At 47.1% G+C, this 19,283-nt stretch overlaps 1 protein-coding gene across 1 annotated transcript; it reads left to right on the top strand.

The window, feature by feature from the left end:
- Window positions 1-1,909: 1,909 nt before the first annotated feature.
- adamtsl5 (ADAMTS like 5) lies at window positions 1,910-18,642 on the top strand. Its single transcript, XM_062471097.1, has 13 exons — window positions 1,910-2,867; window positions 7,452-7,527; window positions 10,350-10,522; window positions 10,687-10,747; window positions 11,429-11,534; window positions 12,078-12,205; window positions 13,860-13,983; window positions 15,326-15,412; window positions 16,052-16,215; window positions 16,470-16,656; window positions 16,866-17,177; window positions 17,358-17,429; window positions 17,533-18,642. The coding sequence occupies exons 1-13, from the start codon at window positions 2,848-2,850 to the stop codon at window positions 17,871-17,873; spliced, it is 1,851 nt and encodes a 616-aa protein (XP_062327081.1). The 5' UTR covers window positions 1,910-2,847; the 3' UTR covers window positions 17,874-18,642.
- Window positions 18,643-19,283: the final 641 nt, after the last annotated feature.

The following is a 19,283-nucleotide window of genomic DNA, read 5'->3' as shown; positions in this document are numbered from 1 at the left end:
GCTGTGAAGATAATAATGGAGGATTGGAAATGCAGTGGATCATCTCTCTGCAAGTTAAGACAAGTTGATAGAGGCAGTGGGCTACTTTACTAATCAGCACAGAGACAGGCCTCACTGACACAGGAGGAAAGGCTGAGGGGCATGTGCATCATTGATGTATAGGGGCTTTAGCCCCCTATTGTAATCGTTGGTTTTCTTCTTCTTGTTTTCTTCCCCACAGGTAGTCTATGGCAGCCTTATGAACCCCCATAAGTAGGGAAATGATGCAATTTGGCACACTTCTAGATATGACCATGAATATTATCTGGACCAACTATGGGGTCTCTAGGACCAACTCTAGTGCCACCACGAGTTATAATTTTTGAAGACTGTCTCAAAGAAAATACATTTAGTTCATCAGATTACCCTCCTCCTGCTGATCACAATCCATATCTTACATGAAGGCTCCACCCATTCCAATAGTCACCATTTTGAAATGTACAGTGAACATTTCTTTCGCTACTCCTCCTCCAAATCTTGTCCAATCTGGTTAAAAATCGGCTCAGATGATGTTTGGACAGAGAAAATGTCATCCTTCTGGACACTGCTCATCCATTTGATATTATATCTGGACAAAATGTCAGCCTTCTGGACACTGCCCATTCATTTGATATTGCATCTGGACAAAATGTCAGCCTTCTGGACAATGAAATATACATTTATATTTACATAATATAATAGCCCTATCAAAGAACTGAAGCATTCTCAATCACTCACTGTTCACACTGTTCAACCAGAGTGACAACACTCCACCTCTATAATCACTCCGGATAACGGCTGACTGGGTAGAGGCAACAGTAAGCTACAGTACTTACGTTTCACTATGGATACCATTCTCTATGATACAAATATGATGATGCTCTGATGCGTTTCTAATGTCAGGTGTAAGCCTACTGTCACAGCCTCTAAGTAATTCAAGGTTAAATCCCATAATTCAAGATCATGTGCTGGATTGGCAGTGCTGCCCTCTCTGCCTGCCTTGTGACAGGGGGTTTAGGGTAGATAGTTGTCTTTAGCTGAGTTCACAGTAAGGCCATGTTGTTTCTTCATAATGTCTTCGTCATGGAGACTTTCCGTGCGTAATCCTGGAAAGGACAAACACTGTGAAAGCACTGTAGGAAATTGAAGATTATCTGCCTTTAATGCCAAGTCCGGTGAACGGGCACATTGTTTCCTGACAAATATACCATAGCCTCTACGCTTTATCCTTCCTATCTCCACTGACACAACGTTAATGTTACAATCTTTTGTCTGACATACCACAAAGAGATGTAGCCTATCTGAAGAGGGTTAAACACCCATACATAGGCAGGAGATGCCGGGGGGAGAAAGATACGCCCCTTAAAAGGGGGACCTGCTGATTTCCCCTAAAAAGCAGTGAATAAGTGTCGGCATTAAGGGAATTACAGAGATGTCCAGACTTGCAAGTACAGATGATGTTAATGTTTCTGAGGAATAGCCTACTGTCAGCCAGTACAGGAGTGCTGCAGGAAGAGAAGGAGGGGTGTGTGCAATAAGGCCCTAGAGACAAACATACCAGCACACCTATCGCCAGAGATCTTATTTCACTCTTGGTGTTCTTTACTCATCTCACTTTCTACTGAGGAATGTGCCCCGAATAAGTTATTCTTTGGGCTGTACTTTAATTGGAACATTGTTGTGAGCTCAGAAAAGTATGCTGTTGGCTTAACTGTGTTGACCATATCTGACACAATCAAACATTGAATTCTATAGGCATATTTGTTTAATTAATGCCCCTCAAATGTCAATGGTTCTACAGTCGAGAGCGATACAACTCTCGATTGGACGCGCTTAATTTAAAGGAGGCGTGTTCACAACGAATGATCGGAATTCAGCATAAACTGGTAGACTCAGGTGTAGCGTGTTCTGTGCAAAGGTAGGGATAAATATGATCACTGTAAACACCTCTTAGTTGTCGTTATATTAGGCGGCCTGTTAAAGTTCACGATTGATGAGCGATACTCTTCTCTTCTTCTTGTTTACACGTTTTTCTGGAAATTATTTTGCCTTCATTTAACGCTTGGGACTGCTGTGAGATGAGGAATGGGAGAATAAAGTAATCGCAGCTGCCAACTGCTTCTCTCGCTAAAGAAAACACAATTATCAGGGATTTAAGATAATTTAGTGTACATTGTTGTTTTTTCCTAAGTTTTTCCGCGGCTTTGAACCTGAGCCTCCTCACAGCTAACCGTTTGGATTTAGCTCAAGTAATGCATGATGGCTTGCAAGATGTTTTCATATGTGATGTATCTGTAAGGCAAATGTTCTCAGATATAAAACTCACCTGCGCCTCTCGTCACCCATCCATATGAACCTGCTTTGGCAAGGTTTCATTTTTAAATGGAAAGTTCTTGATGAAAGTCGGCTATAACGCAGCTTCTGCTTAAAGGTATGATTAAACAGTGGAGCACACTGCTGAAGAAAACCTGCATGCCTGGAAAATAAGGATTTTTTTTTCCTTGTGAAGTTTTCATCAAGAGATGTCCAATGAAAAGTGTGTAGAGGGTCTGCACTTTGCTTGGATGGAGACCAGGGAGTAGAAGAGCATCTACTGTTTGGGAATATTTGGAGTAACGCACACAGATGTTCTGCGAAGGTTCGGAAGTGATAGTAACCCCGAAGGTTCGATATTATGGATGTTTTTGAATTAGAATCCTTAGTTATCGAGCACACCGAGTCTATAATGTGCATTGGATTAGAGTTCACACTTTTCAGACAATAAAGAAACAATAATACCGCACCTGACATCGAAGAAAATATAGTTAGCTCGTCTGACAAGGACCCATTATGTCAACTCTCTTTACCAGGTAAGTTACAATGTTTATACATGTACTTTGACACACTGCTGTGCATAACATCAGTTATTCAGATACAAAGGTATCTTACTTTAATCAACGTTATACTATGTCCCTTAGGGAAGATAAAATATTCCACGTGTTTTACCTTGATTAAATTGACGTGATTTATTGACTTGGCAACTCTCATACAGTGTCATGACCATAGAGCCTTGAGTGACTCTTTGTGTCCTGTAATGAAGAGATATAAGGTCATAAACGCCAGACAGACTGAATTACTGTATGTCACAAATGCTACTCCCAGGTCAATCTAGCTCTGAAATAATTATTTATTTAGTTTATTAATATGTAATCTATATATGTTATTCTAACAATGTGAAATGCTATTGCACGTTCATGTGAGGGAATCGGACTAGTAATCCGAAGGTTGCCAGTTCGATTCCCGTTCATGCCAACTGACGTTGTGTCCTTGGGCAAGGCACTTCACCCTACTTGCCTCGGGGGAATGTCCCTGTACTTACTGTAAGTCGCTCTGGATAAGAGCGTCTGCTAAATGACTAAATGTAAATGTAAATGTGTCATCTAATGCACAGCAGAATCTGTGTGTCATGTCCAGATAATGGGAGGACTGCTGTGATAAACAGTGTGTGTATATGTGAGTGTTCCTGACAGGGTCTCAGCCAGGTCCTGTGTGGTAGTGTTATGAGGTCACTCTCCAACCATACCTCATGGAGGCTGAGTGTAAACCCTGGCTGAGCATTCCTTACATCCTTCCACACTGCCTTTATCTCCAAATGCCACAGACTATAAATACCCTGCTCATATTTATCTCATCACAGCCCCAGCATGAGAGTAGCCGTGGATGAGGAGGGGGCTGGACTGTGCCTGGGTGCTCTGACTCTAACTCCATGTGAAGTTACGTACATGTCTGCTGAAGGGTGGCAATAGCCAGACCTGCTTTCATCCACATCACGTAGAGAACACTCTGGAAAAACAAACAAACTCACCAACCAGAAACAGTGTGTCATCTGAAGTTATCTGACTTTGTGGTGCTGCAGCCTTTTGTCTATGACAGTGTTATGGCTGGATGGGATTCGCTGTGGTGTCGCTGTTCTGTCTGTCAGTCTGCTGTCAGATTGGCTGGTCTGGATATGAGAACTAGAGAGAGTCAGACTCCAGGCAGCTTTTCTGTCTCATATCCCTCCAGAGGAAAACTCATTTGGGAATGAGCCATCGAACAGACTGAAAGTGCTTACTGAAGAGTGAGCATATCCAGTACCCGAAAGAAGCCTCTAATTAAAGTAGCAACTACAGAATGTCGTCACTGTCCCCGGAGGTGGAATTTCCATCCCCTGACAGTGGGCATGTTTATGCATGAGAAGGGCTGATTAATACTTAAATAAAGAAAGACTATGTTTTTGCTGGTCGTGAATAGAGTAAAGAGACTGTTCATGTTACAGACTAGAGTGTGTCAAGGTACACTTAGATAAGAATGAAGAGCTCCGATTCTGGAATACAGACTGACCTATCTAAAGTAGCTGACCCTCTTGAGCTAGTCAGGTGGGAAACAGTGTCATGGTTGTTTTGAAATGTTTCTTAGTGACCTGAAAGGGACATTGAAGCTGGTGACCATCCCTGCCTGTTCAGGGGTGAGTGCAGGCCATCTCCCCAAGAGTGAGTATGACCGTAGATGGCTAGACTGGCGGAGGAGCTGTCTCCGTCAAAATGGTTGCTAAAAGATAATCTTATAATCCCTGAGGTATGACATGGTACCAGGTCTGTACTGGTAGCCTTAGATGAGCTGATGTTATGGCTCGGTCAGGAGGTCCAAAAACAAGGAGACAAACACCAGTTTCTCAACAACAAACAAACAAACAAAAAAGAAGTGTGTTTTCCACACAGAAACCTCACCCTGTTGATCCCTCGCCAGGGCCATTGAGTTTCGGATCACTACTGTCTCACTGGTGGCCAGCAGAGTTTGGGTTCAAAGGTAGTCACTAACATCTGTTAAAGCTTGAGTCCACTCATTCTTCCTGATCTATATGCACCAGACCCTAGACCAGGTCTCTCAGTGGTGGGTCACAGCTAAGTCCTATTGGTCGGATGGCTAAGGAATGGGCCCTGGGTAGAAGCATTAGTTGTGCTCACTTGAAGGGTGAGAGGTCAATTGAGAAGGATTTGAGATGCTCATAGCTCCGGAACAGTAACTGCTGGCCCAGACAATGCGATGCCTCACCAACCAGAGACTCCACTGGTCTCCAAAGGTTGTCAGTCAGGTGGCGTGACAGGGGCTATGCTACGTCCGTTCCTATGACATGTCACACAGCATCAATGTTCAAATGTCACAGTCTCACCTGAAATATATATTAGCAATAAAGCTGCCAATTGATGCCAGAGGAAGCTAAGAGGGTGTTTAAAGCTCGTGTTTGTTTGTAGGGACTAGAGAGCAGCATGGGGTTTAGGAGAGCTTCAAAGCTTTGAGAAGTCAACCAGATAATTCCATTATGAGAAATAGGATGGGGTGAATGGAAGTATTTCTGCCTTTGGCCTTTGAACGGGGAGTTCATGACCCTATAGTTAACTCCTGTGATCCTGGCAGACAGGTTGAAGGACAGGTTTCACCCAGGAGGGTTTAGACCCAGCATTGACTGTGTATGGATCTGCCGCAACATTGTTTACTCTCTGATTGTTGTATTCACAGTTTGTTATATTGTAGTAGTTTAGCTATGACTACCAGTCAGTGCCAGGCTGAAACACACAAACAGGCGTTCTGCCTGACGGAATGTGCCTTTGGGACCATATGTTTTGAATGATGCTTGGACGATAAAGGGCGGTTTAATCTTGATAAGTGCTCTACCATGAAATTCTGATGAATGTCCCTCTGTACACAACGTCAGTGTTAGTGAGATGGAGCGGGTCGTAGGAAGGGGGTGTGTTTTTTCTGCACTCGAGGGCTAAAGTCAATTAAAATAAAGGACTTGTCTCTTATTGATTAAAGCCATTTACTTCTCCCTCCCTGCCCTTTGGCCAGTGTCTAATGTGCTGCCATAGTCTTAATGAGAGCTGTGTGTGTGTATGCGTGTGCGTGTGTGTGTGTGTTTTGGGGGGGACGGGGATGACCCCCATAACCCCCCGGCCTGTGATCAACATGGCCCTTTCAGACCATTCACGTTAAGGTCAAAGACTGCCTATTCATCTTATTTAAATGAACTAAAAAGTACTCGACAGTGATGAAGAATGTGTTTTGTCCAACTCATTAAAGGAGTGACTAAATTCAGCTGAGTTCTGGGTTCTGGGGGGGGGGGGGGGGTGCTGGTCGTGTGCATTGCATGCCGCAATATCTGATCAAAATGACAGTTCTCTCTACAGTCAGAGCTCGCGCATGAAGGTGGAACGTAAGGGAGATACCCTTTCCAAAACTTAACGTAAGGGCGTAATAGTTTGTGAAAGACCCAGAGAAACACAAATGTCCGATGAGGCAAAATCCCGGACAATTTTGGAATCCCTGCCGTACACATTTTTTAGGTGAGAGCTTTTTAGAGAGCTCTGGAGGGAGAGCCAGCCTAGGTGAGTGTGAGGGAGGTGTGTGTCGTTTAACTGACTACGGACCTGGGACTGAGCCAAAAAGAGCCCGGCCACCTAGATGTTTAGGGGATCCTTTGTCATCAACACATCAACCTTCTGACAGAGAGCATGTTTTGTGTCTGATAAACAAGCAGTGCCAGGAAGCATTTAGTGGGCTTTCCAAGAATTGAAGGCATTTCGGAGAAAACACACTCAAGTCTTTGGTGAGTCAATCGGTGTGTATGTGGACGTGCATATGTCTGTGTGTGTGTGGGAAACACAGAGACAGAGAGAGTAATGAGCAATAATTCTGGTGTTGAAGCATGTTGTGTGCATGTGTGTGGTCTCCGTGTATGCTGCTCGTCCTCACAGAGAACACGGGCTGAGGTGACTGAAGACAGGAAGCTGTGCTGGTTCCAGAAAAACAGAGTTGTGGCGACACTCATAAACACTGTTTGTTCACTGACACTCCCAGTCAACGGGTGACTGTGTGTTGCTGCGTAACTGTTGTAACATGTAGGCCTGGTGGTGAAAGGTCACAGCTACATACTGAGCTGGATATTCACCTATTGTGTGTCTGAAAGAGGGGGGGGGGGGGGGGTGAACCCTGTCAAGCAGCGCGTCTCACTGGGAGTGTGGGAGTTAATAATGATTGTGAGGGTGTGGAAGTCTTAATGACTCTGGGGGAGACGGGGCATTCCTGACCTTGGATCCTGCCCACAGGGGCTCCAGGAGCACGGCTGCTTATTTGTTGTTATTATCAGTGACCCTGCAACCTCAGAGCCACGGCTTTCTTTTAAGTGGAGCCCAAAAGGCCCTGCTCTCTCTCTCTCTCTCTCTCTCTCTCTCTCTCTCTCTCTCTCTCTCTCTCTCTCTCTCTCTCTCTCTCTCTCTCTCTCTCTCCCTTGCTCTCTCTCTCTGCCTCTCTCTCTTTTTCTTTATCTTTGTTTGAGATTCCATCTAGGAGTGGCAGATGAGGGAGGGTGTGGAGGTATAATTGGCTGACTGTGTTTATTTTCTTTTTGTCTCCAGGAGGCTATCTCTGTGCCAGACGCTGACCTTCATCTCCCTGCTGGTCTCTTCCGTCCGCCTGTCCACCCAACAGAGTGTAGGTCGCTCTCTCCGCAACTCCCCCCTGTCACACAACATTCACACAAACAAGTGGAGTACAGCTATGGAGTGTAATGCTGGCCATCCAGCCCTCATCCAGCCATCCAGCCCCTCTTCCAATCATATCACCCTCATCCAGCCTTGCAGCTCTCATACAGACATCCTGACCCACTCGACCATACAACCCTCATCCAGCCATGAGTCTGAGTCTGACATCCTGCTCGCCAACGAGCACCTTTCCCACAGTAAAAAAAAAAAAAAAAAAACCTTTGACAGAGAACCTGATTAGCTTAATCTGTGCTGAGAAAATCCCTGCTCTCCAGTTTCACTGGGGAAAATCCACCTCATTTAGATGCTATACAAATCAAAGCACCCTGACCAGCATCAGATGTGAGCAGGCCCGCTGGCCACGGAGACCTGGAAGTGTGCTGATTGGATTGTTTTTGTAGCGTGTTAGCGTGCTAATGTGATGTTGGCACAGTAAAGGTAGCTATGGTGCTACAGGCAGGTATCAGCTCTCCATCTCTGAACACTCTGATTGCAGCCCTCCTTCCTCCTCTGAGCACGGCGGCCATCTTTCATCGCTGTTTGTGTGGTTGTCAGAGAGAGCGCCTCAGGGGAAACCACCCGTTCCTGGAGACGGGTGGTGACCTACCCCCCCTGCTTACACACACAGACTAAAATAGCCTCCTGTACACAGTCAGTGACAGGAGAACTGGAGATACCTGCTGCATAACCCCTTCCTCATCTTCCTCAAACAAAGCCAGGTTTCTACCATTAGCGTGACTTTCCCTAGTCTAACCCCTGTCCGCCCCCCCCCCCCCCCCCCAGTCTCAAGTTACCCTGCTTAGCGGACGGCTCAGACTGGTACTAAAGCAACAATAGGCTCCTCAAAGTGACAGCGATCAGAACCTCAGGTGAATTCACTGGCTTGTTCACACCATCTGTTGGCTGGGTCTCTTTCTCTCTACCTCAGCCAGCCCTGCCAGTAGCTCCAGGCACCTGGGGCTGCTAGATACCTCCAAGCCCAGCCATGTCCATCAACCAGCAGGCATCACTGTCATTCCTCAAACAGGGCTGGAGAGGGAGGAAAGGAGACAGGGAGGTGTGTACAGGAATGATCAAACGGAGCTCTCTCAGAGATTTGTTCATCAACTTGTTGGTTGTTCATAGATTATCCTTTCTGGCAGCCAAGACAAGCAGATTACCCATAAGCCTCTCTGTAAAAACTGGTGAGGAACGTTTTTCCCCCCTTAAAGTCTTTTGGGGGGTTCAGGGGAACTCGAGGGGGGGAGTGTGGGCGTTTGAAAGGTTAGAGGTTGTTTTCGTTAATCTAGCAGGCCAGGCCTTCTCATCTCCAACTGTTATTGACTCTAATTTGACTGGGGGTAGCGGTAATGAGGGCAGCCCCAGGTCACCATGCCATGGAAAATGATGGAAAGCAGTCCTGCGGTTGAGTGTGTGCGTGTGTACATGTGATCCTGTGTGTGTGTGCGTGTGTACATGTGATCCTGTGTATGTGGGTGTGTCTACATACACACAGGTCCAGTTTATTATACTCCTGACCCCTCACAGTGAGATGCCAGTTCTGTCAGTCCCAAAGTCAGAAAGGCAGGATTCCTGAACTGAGCAGTATGGAATCAGCCTCACTGTAGTGTTACAGCAGGAGATAGTGTCAGGAATAATGACTAATGGTCAGATTGGACCACTTTATTCAGAAGGTGAGTGCAAAGAATGCATGGCCTCCCGCATCTCTGGTGTGGATGTTAAGGGTTAGAAGCTGTGCTCCTGTATGAACGCTAAGTGGGAGGTCTGCCAGGTAAATCCACCTCAAGGCATGTGGAATGCATTGGAATGTTTTTGAAAAAAACATTTTCTCAAATAATTTGTGTCATGTGTGGCCATGTTAACAGTTGTCACACAAGGCGCAGTCTCACAGGCACACTTGAAATAGATTCACGCGATGGATCAGATTTCATCTCATACTGACAGACAAAGCATTGTGTGTTTTCAATGTGTAGCTTACTCACGCACCTAACCCTAACAGGCACACACACATGCACCTAACCCTAACAGGCACACACACACGCACCTAACCCTAACAGGCACACACACATGCACCTAACCCTAACAGGCACACACACACACCTAACCCTAACAGGCACACACACACACCTAACCCTAACAGGAACACACACACACCTAACCGTCACACAGGCACACACACACACACACCTAACCGTCACACAGACACACACACACACACACACCTAACCGTCACACAGGCACACACACACACACCAAACCCTAACCTCACACGGCACCCATCCCAGCCAATTCAAACTAACACACACATACACCCCCTCCCCATTCCTCATACTGACTCAACACACACAAACACACACACACACCTTCCCTGAGTACTCTCTCCTCTACGGGGGGTTGTGGTGTGTTGACAGCTGCTGTTCAACAGGCCTGATCCTCCAGCACATTGAGGCTGCAGACTGAAGCTGCAGCACATTGAGGCTGCAGACTGAAGCTGCAGCACATTGAGGCTGCAGACTGAGGCTGCAGCACATTGAGGCTGCAGACTGCAGCACATTGAGGCTGCAGACTGAAGCAGCGTGATGGGAGAGTGGGAGAGTGATGTTATCCACGCTGTAATCACAGTTAGACATGGGCACTGCTTCTTAGCCATTTATCATTTGATACTTGGAATGAATCTACCGTGGGGTTTTGTATTCATAAAAAATCTAAACATTCTTCAGAAGATGTATGCCTCCGGATGGTTCCATAAATGTTTGTTCCCCCGTGTCTCAGTCTTCTTGGTTGTCCGAGTGGGGTCCTTCCGGGGGTCCTCCGGTGGGGCGTCCGCTGCGTGCCCGTCGACAGCTGAGCTACAGGAACGAGTGGGCTTCCTGGACCGGCTGGTCTGTGTGCTCCCGCAGCTGTGGGGGCGGGGCCTCGGTACGCACGCGCACCTGCATCACCAGGTACTGACCAGGACCAATCCAAACGCACATCAGAATATTTCAGTTATTGTTATTTTGATTTGCATACATTGTCTTGCTGTGATTTTCGTATGCTCTTCATCCTCATTCCTTTATATTCATTTATAATACATTTCCTGTGTGGTCAATCTCATTTCATTTCCTAGAAACCCAGTGGGAGGCCCATGTCCTGGTGACCCCAGACAGTACAAGATCTGCAACACCAAGGTGATTTCATGTGTTAATCAAGGTGAACGTATGTGTTCCGCATGACTCGACAGTGAGTTCTAGGTTTGTTCCACTGCAGCTGTAGAGGATTACATTGTCCTCATCTGTCATTGCAAATACTTCAGAACGAGAAGTGAAATGTACTTCAGAGCTTAAAAGGTGTGCTCAGGGCAGGAGGGACTGCATTTGAGCACGCAGGAGGAATTCTGTCTGGGTGTATCACTGAAACATTAACTGTTTCTCACCTGCTTATGTTACAGTCAGTCAGTCAGTCTGAAACCGGGGTTCATTTCCTTTGAGGTGTGAACTTGGAGGTCACCTTGCCTCAGACCGGTTAGGGTGTATTTATATATATGTGTGTGTGTGTGTATACTGTGGATGTATGCCTGTGTGTGTCTATGCATACGTGCGTGTACACGTGTGTAGGTCTGTGTGTGTTTAAACACGTACACAGACACATGTGCATGCATACGCACACACACACACACACACACACACACACACACACACACACACACACACACACACACACACAGTGAGTCACTACCGGGCATCTTGATCAAGTATAGACCAACTTGGTGGTAAGACTTGTTGAAGCAAGCCTTGTTCCAGAAGATGTTTGTGATGTGGTAGGGCTGATTCCACCTCCTCACCTGTCTGTGTTGCTAACGGTCTGTGCAGGAGTGTGCTGTGGGCTCGGAGGACTTCAGAGAGATGCAGTGTGCTGCCTTCAACGGCAGACCTCACATGGCTGGAAGCTCCTACACATGGACCACCTTCCACGGAGGTCTGTGACACACATGGCATGACCCTCTGACCCCTGGCATGACCCTCTGACCCCTGGCATGACCCTCTGACCCCTGGCTGGCCCTCTGATGTGGGAGCGGATGAGTGTGTTGGACTAGGTTTTCCAATGGTGCAATGGTGGGGTCTGCTTGTTGTTTAGCCACACCTAGGTTAAGAGTTATCTCGATGAACTTTGACTTGTTCTAACCTATAGCCTCTGCACCCCCCCCCCCCCCCCCACAAACACTCTACACCCTGGGCCAGCATGTTTCCTACCTACTAGGGAGTCAGATGGATGAGTGGTTAGGGAATCGGGCTATTAATCAGAAAGTTCGATTCCCGGCCGTGCCAAATGACGTTGTGTCCTTGGGCAAGGCACTTCACCCTACTTGCCTAGGGGGAATGTCCCTGTACTTACTGTAAGTCGCTCTGGATAAGAGCGTCTGCTAAATGACTAAATGTAATGTAATGTACCTCCACCGCTCCACCGAGACTGTGCCTCATACTGTATGTCCCTGTACTAATGATCCCCCCGCTCCCCCAGGCTCTAACCCCTGTGAGCTGAGCTGCTTGGCTCTGGGACAGAACTTCTACTACAATTTTGGCCGGGTTCTGGACGGCACAGCCTGCGGCAAGGAGCCTGGCGCCGTGTGTGTCAACGGCCGCTGCTTGGTGAGTGACGACCCGCAGAGAGCCTTCTGCGGAACTGTGTGTTTGGGAATACGATGCTGGGGTATGACACTGTCCTTCTTCCTCCAACTGTTCTCTTTCTTTTCACTATTTTACTGTCCACCTATTTAATCCCCTCTCCCTCTCTCCCTCTTTCGCTCCCTTTCTCCCCCTGTCTCTTGTTAGTGTTGTCGTTGTGTTGACCGCTCTGGCTGGTGTTCTCAGGAGCAGGGCTCATGCTGTGAGTCAGAGCCAGAGGCCATACACCAATGTAGACTGGAGCCTTCACATGATATTAAAACACTCGCTGGTTCACAGAGCTCACAGCTCCACTGCTAGCCCTGCGACCCTGGGGGGAGTCCCCTGCTCACCCTTTCTTCCCCAGATACGCTCACACACACACACGTGCACACACGTACACACAGAGACAAAAGCACACCACGCATACACAAACACACACACCATACACACATACTTCCCCTACGCCTGGAGGTTAGTTGAAGCACGGTTGCATTTCCAGTTGTTAGGACTACATTAGGGCCCTCCAGAAAAATCCAAACGTGTTTACAGTATGTGTATACAGTATGCACTGTACCAAAGGATGAGCTCATTTGCGTGAGCTAATTCATTGTGTGTGTACAAACTTTAGTGTGTGTGTTTGCATGTGTATACACCAGTGGATTTATGAGCCGTTAGGACAGTGGTGGCCCTGAGCTGGCTGAGGTCAGAGGTGGGCGGGCCTGACACGGGAAGCAGGTCCTAACTACAGCTGGACTGGAAGGCAGCATGACACAGATGTAGTCCAGACCTCAGCCCATACGGCTGAGGTTAACGACAGTTTGTTTGGAACGCAGGGCCTCCCTGGGAGGAGCAACGCGGGGTTACTGTGGACTGCATCCTGTTGTGGACACACAGATGTGAGGAGAGAGTGTTTGTGTGTGTGCGAGTCCAGGGAAATGATTATAGCTTAGCTAGATTGCCAGGTTCAGCTGAGGAACCTCCCTCTTGATTGGCTTTCTGTGCAGTGAAGGAGGTTGGAGGCAGATGCTGTAATCTGTCTACTGCCACAGCCTCTTGATTCCACACACACACACACACACACACACACACACTCCTCACTCCTCAGCTCATCCATAGTCTGTGTGTGTGTGTCTGGTATAGCTGTTTACTCTCCAATCCTATCACTCTTCAGCTCTCTCTGTCCTGTCTTTGTTCCTCTGTGGTTTGGTTAAGTAAATACCTGCAGGGATGCATTGTGTATGTGTGTGTATGTCTGCGTTTGTGTGCGTATTCACCGACTGCTACACAAGGTGGATAGGGGCCAGTGATGCTGTGCAACATCAGGGTGACATGCTCATAATGGGTGAGGTCAGAGGTCAGGGCTGGCCTGTCCTCTATAGACCGGGAGACTGGGACCACCGCAGTCATCACCCCATTCAGACCCTGTCAGAGGAACATGCCTGGACACACAGAGGGTTAGGAAGGAACCAAGGGGATCCCTGTGCAGCTGGAAGCTGCTGCAACAAACCCCTCTTTTACTATGTCCCTTTACAGTTACCAAATCTGGTCATCTCTAATGAAATGGGAGAATGTATGTGCTATTATCGATGTTGACTGTGTTTTTTAACACTGTGTGTGTGTGTGTGTGTGTGTTTAGATGCCGGGCTGTGACCTGATCCTGGGCTCAGAGCAGCAGGAGGATGCCTGTATGGTGTGTGGAGGACAAAACACCACCTGTCTGCATCACAGGAGTGTATACCAGAACAACGGTCAGGAAGCAGGTAAACACACACACACACAAACATTCCCAGAGATACACCATCTGTAATAGTTACCATGCCAGCCAGTTGTCAGGCCATTACATACTTTGTAAATTATAGCAGTTTCAGGCCCATTTAAGAAAAAGCCAGTCTTGTCACACGAGGCGAAATCTTGAACAGGCACTTCAATTTTAGGGTTTGTTCCACATATGTAAGGCAGGCAATTATTCTGAGGATTATTAGCCTTCGATAAGAGAACATTAAACATTGTGACAGTTTTACTAAATGGCACTGGCAGCCGGCCATAAGAATCCAACTCCGGTACCATAGCTCCATAAATCCAGTCCTGATGTGTTCCGTTTGAGAGATGATGTGAAGGGGAGGTCAAGGCGGAGCTACGCCCATTGTGAGCAGGGGCGAAGCACAGGCCACCAAGCTCACAGTCTGGCCCTCTGCCACATAGCATTCTCCATCTAAGTGGTTCCTGCAGGATAGTGACTCAGGCACAGAAAACCTACACATAACCACAACAAGCGCACACAAACACACAGACACATACGCACATGAAAAGAGAGCACCCGGACACCTCTGGCGTGTGATTGGGCTGGGTCTGCCGTTCTGGAACCAGTGCTCTTGTTCAGAAAGCATGGCGTGTGGGCCCTGGCAGAGCGGAGAGATAGAGAACCCACATGAAGACTGAGCCTGAGGGAGGAGAGAAGAGGCTGATAATAGCAGCTTTGTTTGGGTGCGCGGGCAGGCTTGGGTGGTGACTCCCGCTCCTGCAGCTGAGTCGCGCTAACAGGAGCCGCCTGGAGGGCTGGGCCAGCACACAGAGCTGCTCCTCACAGGGTCAGAGGTCAAGGTTCTCCTCACACTGTCTGGCAGGAGCTCCGGAGCAGCTCTATAACTCATGCTTTACTTGAGCTAGAATAAAGCTGAAGTTCATAACTTAACCTGTGGATGAACTTGAGCCGTTCTTCCAGAGACTCAGTGATGGGGCTTGCTGTCTGAGGGAGAGGTGATGAATGGTGTCAATCTTGGGGTTTTCTTTTCACACGCTAACAGCAGGGGCACCTCAGAGCTGTCTCTGGGTCCTGGCAAGGCCCCCCAGTGAAATATCACTCCCTCCAAATAAGGGGATTTATGTTGGCTCTGATGAATCAGTCCTCTCCATTCTTAGAAGCTCTGCTTATAAACTGCTCACTGCTCATTGATGCACAGTTTGAAGTTGTTTATGTAATTTCTTGACTTCATTAAATCAGGAGTCGTAATAGCTTTAAGGGCATGTCCCGAGCACACACCAGTATCAGTGTCTGTCCTCCCTGGCCTCAGTGTTAACAACATAAAGGTTTCTTTTGTCTAGCCGGTCCGTTTGGGTACAACGAAGTGGCCATGATTCCAGCAGGCGCCACACACATCCGCGTTACTGACAACAGCAGGAACTACCTCGGTAAGAGACGCATCACAAACATACTCACACACACACTCGTATGCACAAGCACACGCGCACGCACACACTACAGCAACAGCTTTCTGCAGCTGCTTTTCCAGTTAACACCCAAGGGCATCTATTCTCACACTCATTTACAAGACCAAAATAACAGGTCCTGGGCCGGAGCTGCCTGCCTGTGATGCTGAAACAGAACACTCATAAAGGCTTTATCGGGGCGCAGGGGCGGGGCGCAGGGGCGGGGCGTGGGTCCAGGCAGCCAGGTGGGCAGACTTTATTCTTATGTGGAAAATATCTCCCATATATACTGGCTTCTCTATAAAGACTGCTTGGGCGTCATTGTGCTGTGCTGTAGTCAACCTTTCATTGTGCTGTGAGACAAGTTAGTGATATGGACATCAAACTTTGACCTGTGAGCAACAATGTAATATTGACAGACCTTGATTACAGATGGCAAACCAAGTGACTTGTGCATGTCTCACTCAGTACACAAACCCACACACAAGTCTAGTACCTCCTGTATTACCCCTGCACCCCCATCCCTCCCTCTCTGCCTCCCTTCTTTCCTTCCTTCCATTCTTCCTTCCTTCTTTCATGGCCTCCCACCATCTTCTCTCATCCCTTCTCCTCCCCTCTCAGCACTCCAGAACGGCCAATCCCAGTTTGTGATCAACGGGAACTGGAAGATCAGTGTTCCAGGAGAGTACAGCGTGGCAGGGACCAAGCTGCTGTACCGCCGCTCCGCAGACACCTGGGAGAGCTTCGAGGTCCCTGGCCCCACCCTGGAGGACCTGCACGTCATGGTCAGAACCCCACGGCCCGGCCTGGTCACAGCGTGTGCTCCAGATCTGTGGTCATAGTGCGGTCAGGGTTAGGTGGCAACCTGCTTGTCGGATTATTATGTCAGTTTAATCAGATAGGTTTAAGGGTGCTCAGTCGGCTACAGCTTTACTGCTGCTATTCTAGGATGTTTATACTGTACATTCCCAATCCATTAAAGCTGTTTAGTCTACTTGAATCATTCTAAAGGGTTACCATATGGTTGCTTTGTCTTCAGGTGTTAGCAACAGACAGAAACCCAGGAATAGAGTATGAGTACTGGCTCCCTCCTGAGAGCTTCGCCCTCTACCACGGGCGGAGGAGCCCGCTACGCCAGCCCCACCACACGGCCAGCTACATCCCCTGGGCCCCACCCACCACCACCTCCACCCGGCCTCCTCCCGTCACCACACACCCCTACTGGGGTGAGATCTGCTCCTCTGCTCCACCATCACCTGTGCTTTTAAAGGATTTTCAAATTATTTAAATTTATGCAAAGTAAATATTAACAAGGGTGCTATAAATTACATACATTATGTAATTTATAGCATTACAGTATAGTCAATGTTTTGAAATAAAAATACTTTCTCAACTTTTCCAATCTGTTCTGGCCTACCTCTTACTGGACCCTTAGTTCTCCCTGGAGGCTGGCCTGTCAAGCCCCATCAAGAGCCTCACCAACAACCTCACCTCCAGCCTCACCAACAGCCTCACCAACAACCTTACCTCCAGCCTCACCAACAGCCTCACCTCCAGCCTCACCAACAGCCTCACCTCCAGCCTCACCAACAACCTCACCTCCAGCCTCACCAACAACCTTACCTCCAGCCTCACCAACAACCTCACCTCCAGCCTCATCAACAGCCTCACCTCCAGCCTCCCCGCCAGCCCCGACTGGAGAGAGATGAGTCTAGGAGAAACCAGCTGCCTCAGTCCTCTCGTGGAGGTGAGTACTGGACTGAACAGTTCCATGTGTCACACCTGTCTTCCCAACTCCACAATCCGTACAACTCTTTCTGTTATATACTCTTCACCAACCCGACTTTGCAGTGCATATACAATGTATTTGCTGAATACATGTATTTCTGTCACCTAGAATTCTCCAATTGTTCGGTTCATCTTGCAGGGCATTGTGGGAAATGTAGGCAAGTACGTGGTCGAGGGGAGCGCCAGAGACAGTATTGCCAGAAAGACTTTGGTAAGTCTGACCTTCATACTATAGGACCAACATGATCCAGAACAATGAACCCCTGACTAAAACTGTGTCTTCCACCAATATCATCATGCTCTCTTCTGTCCAGTCTTCCGGGTCAAAATCCTGACCAAGCTGCATCGAGGTGAGGAGACGCGCTACGATGTCCAGATCATCCACACCTACCGGAACCGCTTCCGCCTGGAGCACAGGGAGTTCCTGTGGGTTCCCAACGTATGTGACTGCCCCAACCTGGAGGAGGGCCGCCAGTACGTGCTGATGGTGCGTCGTCACATCAACTATGAGCACACTCTGGACCGCATCCTGCTGGAGGAGGACAGCTACGTGGTGCCCTATAAACCCAGAGAGGACTCTCTGCTGCGCCACCTCGAGGGGCGCTGTAGTAACAGAGGATCCGGGCCCTCGGCGAGACATAGGAGCTTAGCCTAGAGACATAACTGTACACACACACGCATTCACAGAATCATCTTAGACACTCTTGTGGTGATTTGGCAGATATATTTGGGAAATTGTTTGTGTGTGTCACTGTTGAACACCTTTTTCATCCGCCCGCCTCTGGAAGGCAAAAAGACACAAAGTTGATGGAAACCACTATAAATTCCAAAATGGTGGATCCAGACATCCAGTCTGGATGTGGTAGGGACTGCGCTTAGGTTAACAGACTTGCCATGTTAAGAAACCAGAAACTCTTTAAGAGTATGAAGCTCTCTAGCTTACCAAGATATAGCACTTTAGGTGGACAGTAATTCCCACCTTTAAACTTCAAATACCAAAGAGAAGAACATTGATCTAAATGGCCAAGAATATTTGTTTGTGTGTGTTTATTGTTTGCTTAAATTGTTGATAGACTAACCATCACTTTTGGCAACGCAAAGCCATAATATGTTCAAGTTTCAAAGAAATATTGTGTGTGCCTTTTACGTTTATATCTCGTCTCACCTTTTTATTACAAAGATAATTCTGACTATTTAAGTGTCAAATGATTAGCTAGAACTAATATTATTTGCTGTATATTTGTGTTTTTAAGCCTTTAAGATATTTTATTTTCATAATCTGTAATGCATTTTCCTGAACTGAGGTTTTCATATTTAATAATGTGTCCCTTAGTCTGCTTTGTCATATAAACCTTTTACTACGGTATTATTTACTATGAAAATATGAAAATACAGTATTTTTTGGTGTGGCACTGAGTAGCTTCAATTATAAGAAATATATTTTATTTCAATGGCTTTCGAATCATTTGTAGCTGAAATGTACATTAACCACTGTGTGTGTACCAGTTACATAATATTTATCACATTATGTGCTTTATTTTAATGTATCAGTTACATCTTACTTCAGCACTGTACAAATGTCACTTTATTTTCAGGGACCCTTTATCAATGGCCTGTAGATTCTAACTAATAATAGACATTCTACAAACTATCAACTAACCCTAACTTTAACCAACTGTTACATGGTTGTAGTTAATAATTTGCTGAAAATATTTAATGTAAAAGTCGTACAATTATTGATCAGGACCCCTTACTAGAAAATGGGCACTGTTTTTTGTGTAACATTGGTAAACAGTTGAACAAATCACTCGACGCAAGTCTGTGTTTCTTTATAAAAATGTATTTACAAAAAAATAACATGACATCTGCTACCGTGGTTACATGAACTGCATTCCAGAGAATCTAGAGTTCTACAGAGCACTGTGCCTAGACTGTGGAGGCTTTATGTCCCCGCTAGCTCGCCACATCAGGGCCGAAGCAGAGTGCTTCCCCTGCAATCTGAGCCTCCCACCTCACACACTGGAAATATGGTCATTGTGGGGTTCACTTAACTATGCATTTACTA

The sequence above is a fragment of the Osmerus eperlanus genome, chromosome 10, assembly GCF_963692335.1.
Source record: "Osmerus eperlanus chromosome 10, fOsmEpe2.1, whole genome shotgun sequence".
NCBI lineage: Eukaryota > Metazoa > Chordata > Actinopteri > Osmeriformes > Osmeridae > Osmerus > Osmerus eperlanus.
The sequence above is the reverse complement of the archived record's forward strand: the minus strand, read 5'-3'. Positions and strand labels throughout refer to the sequence as shown.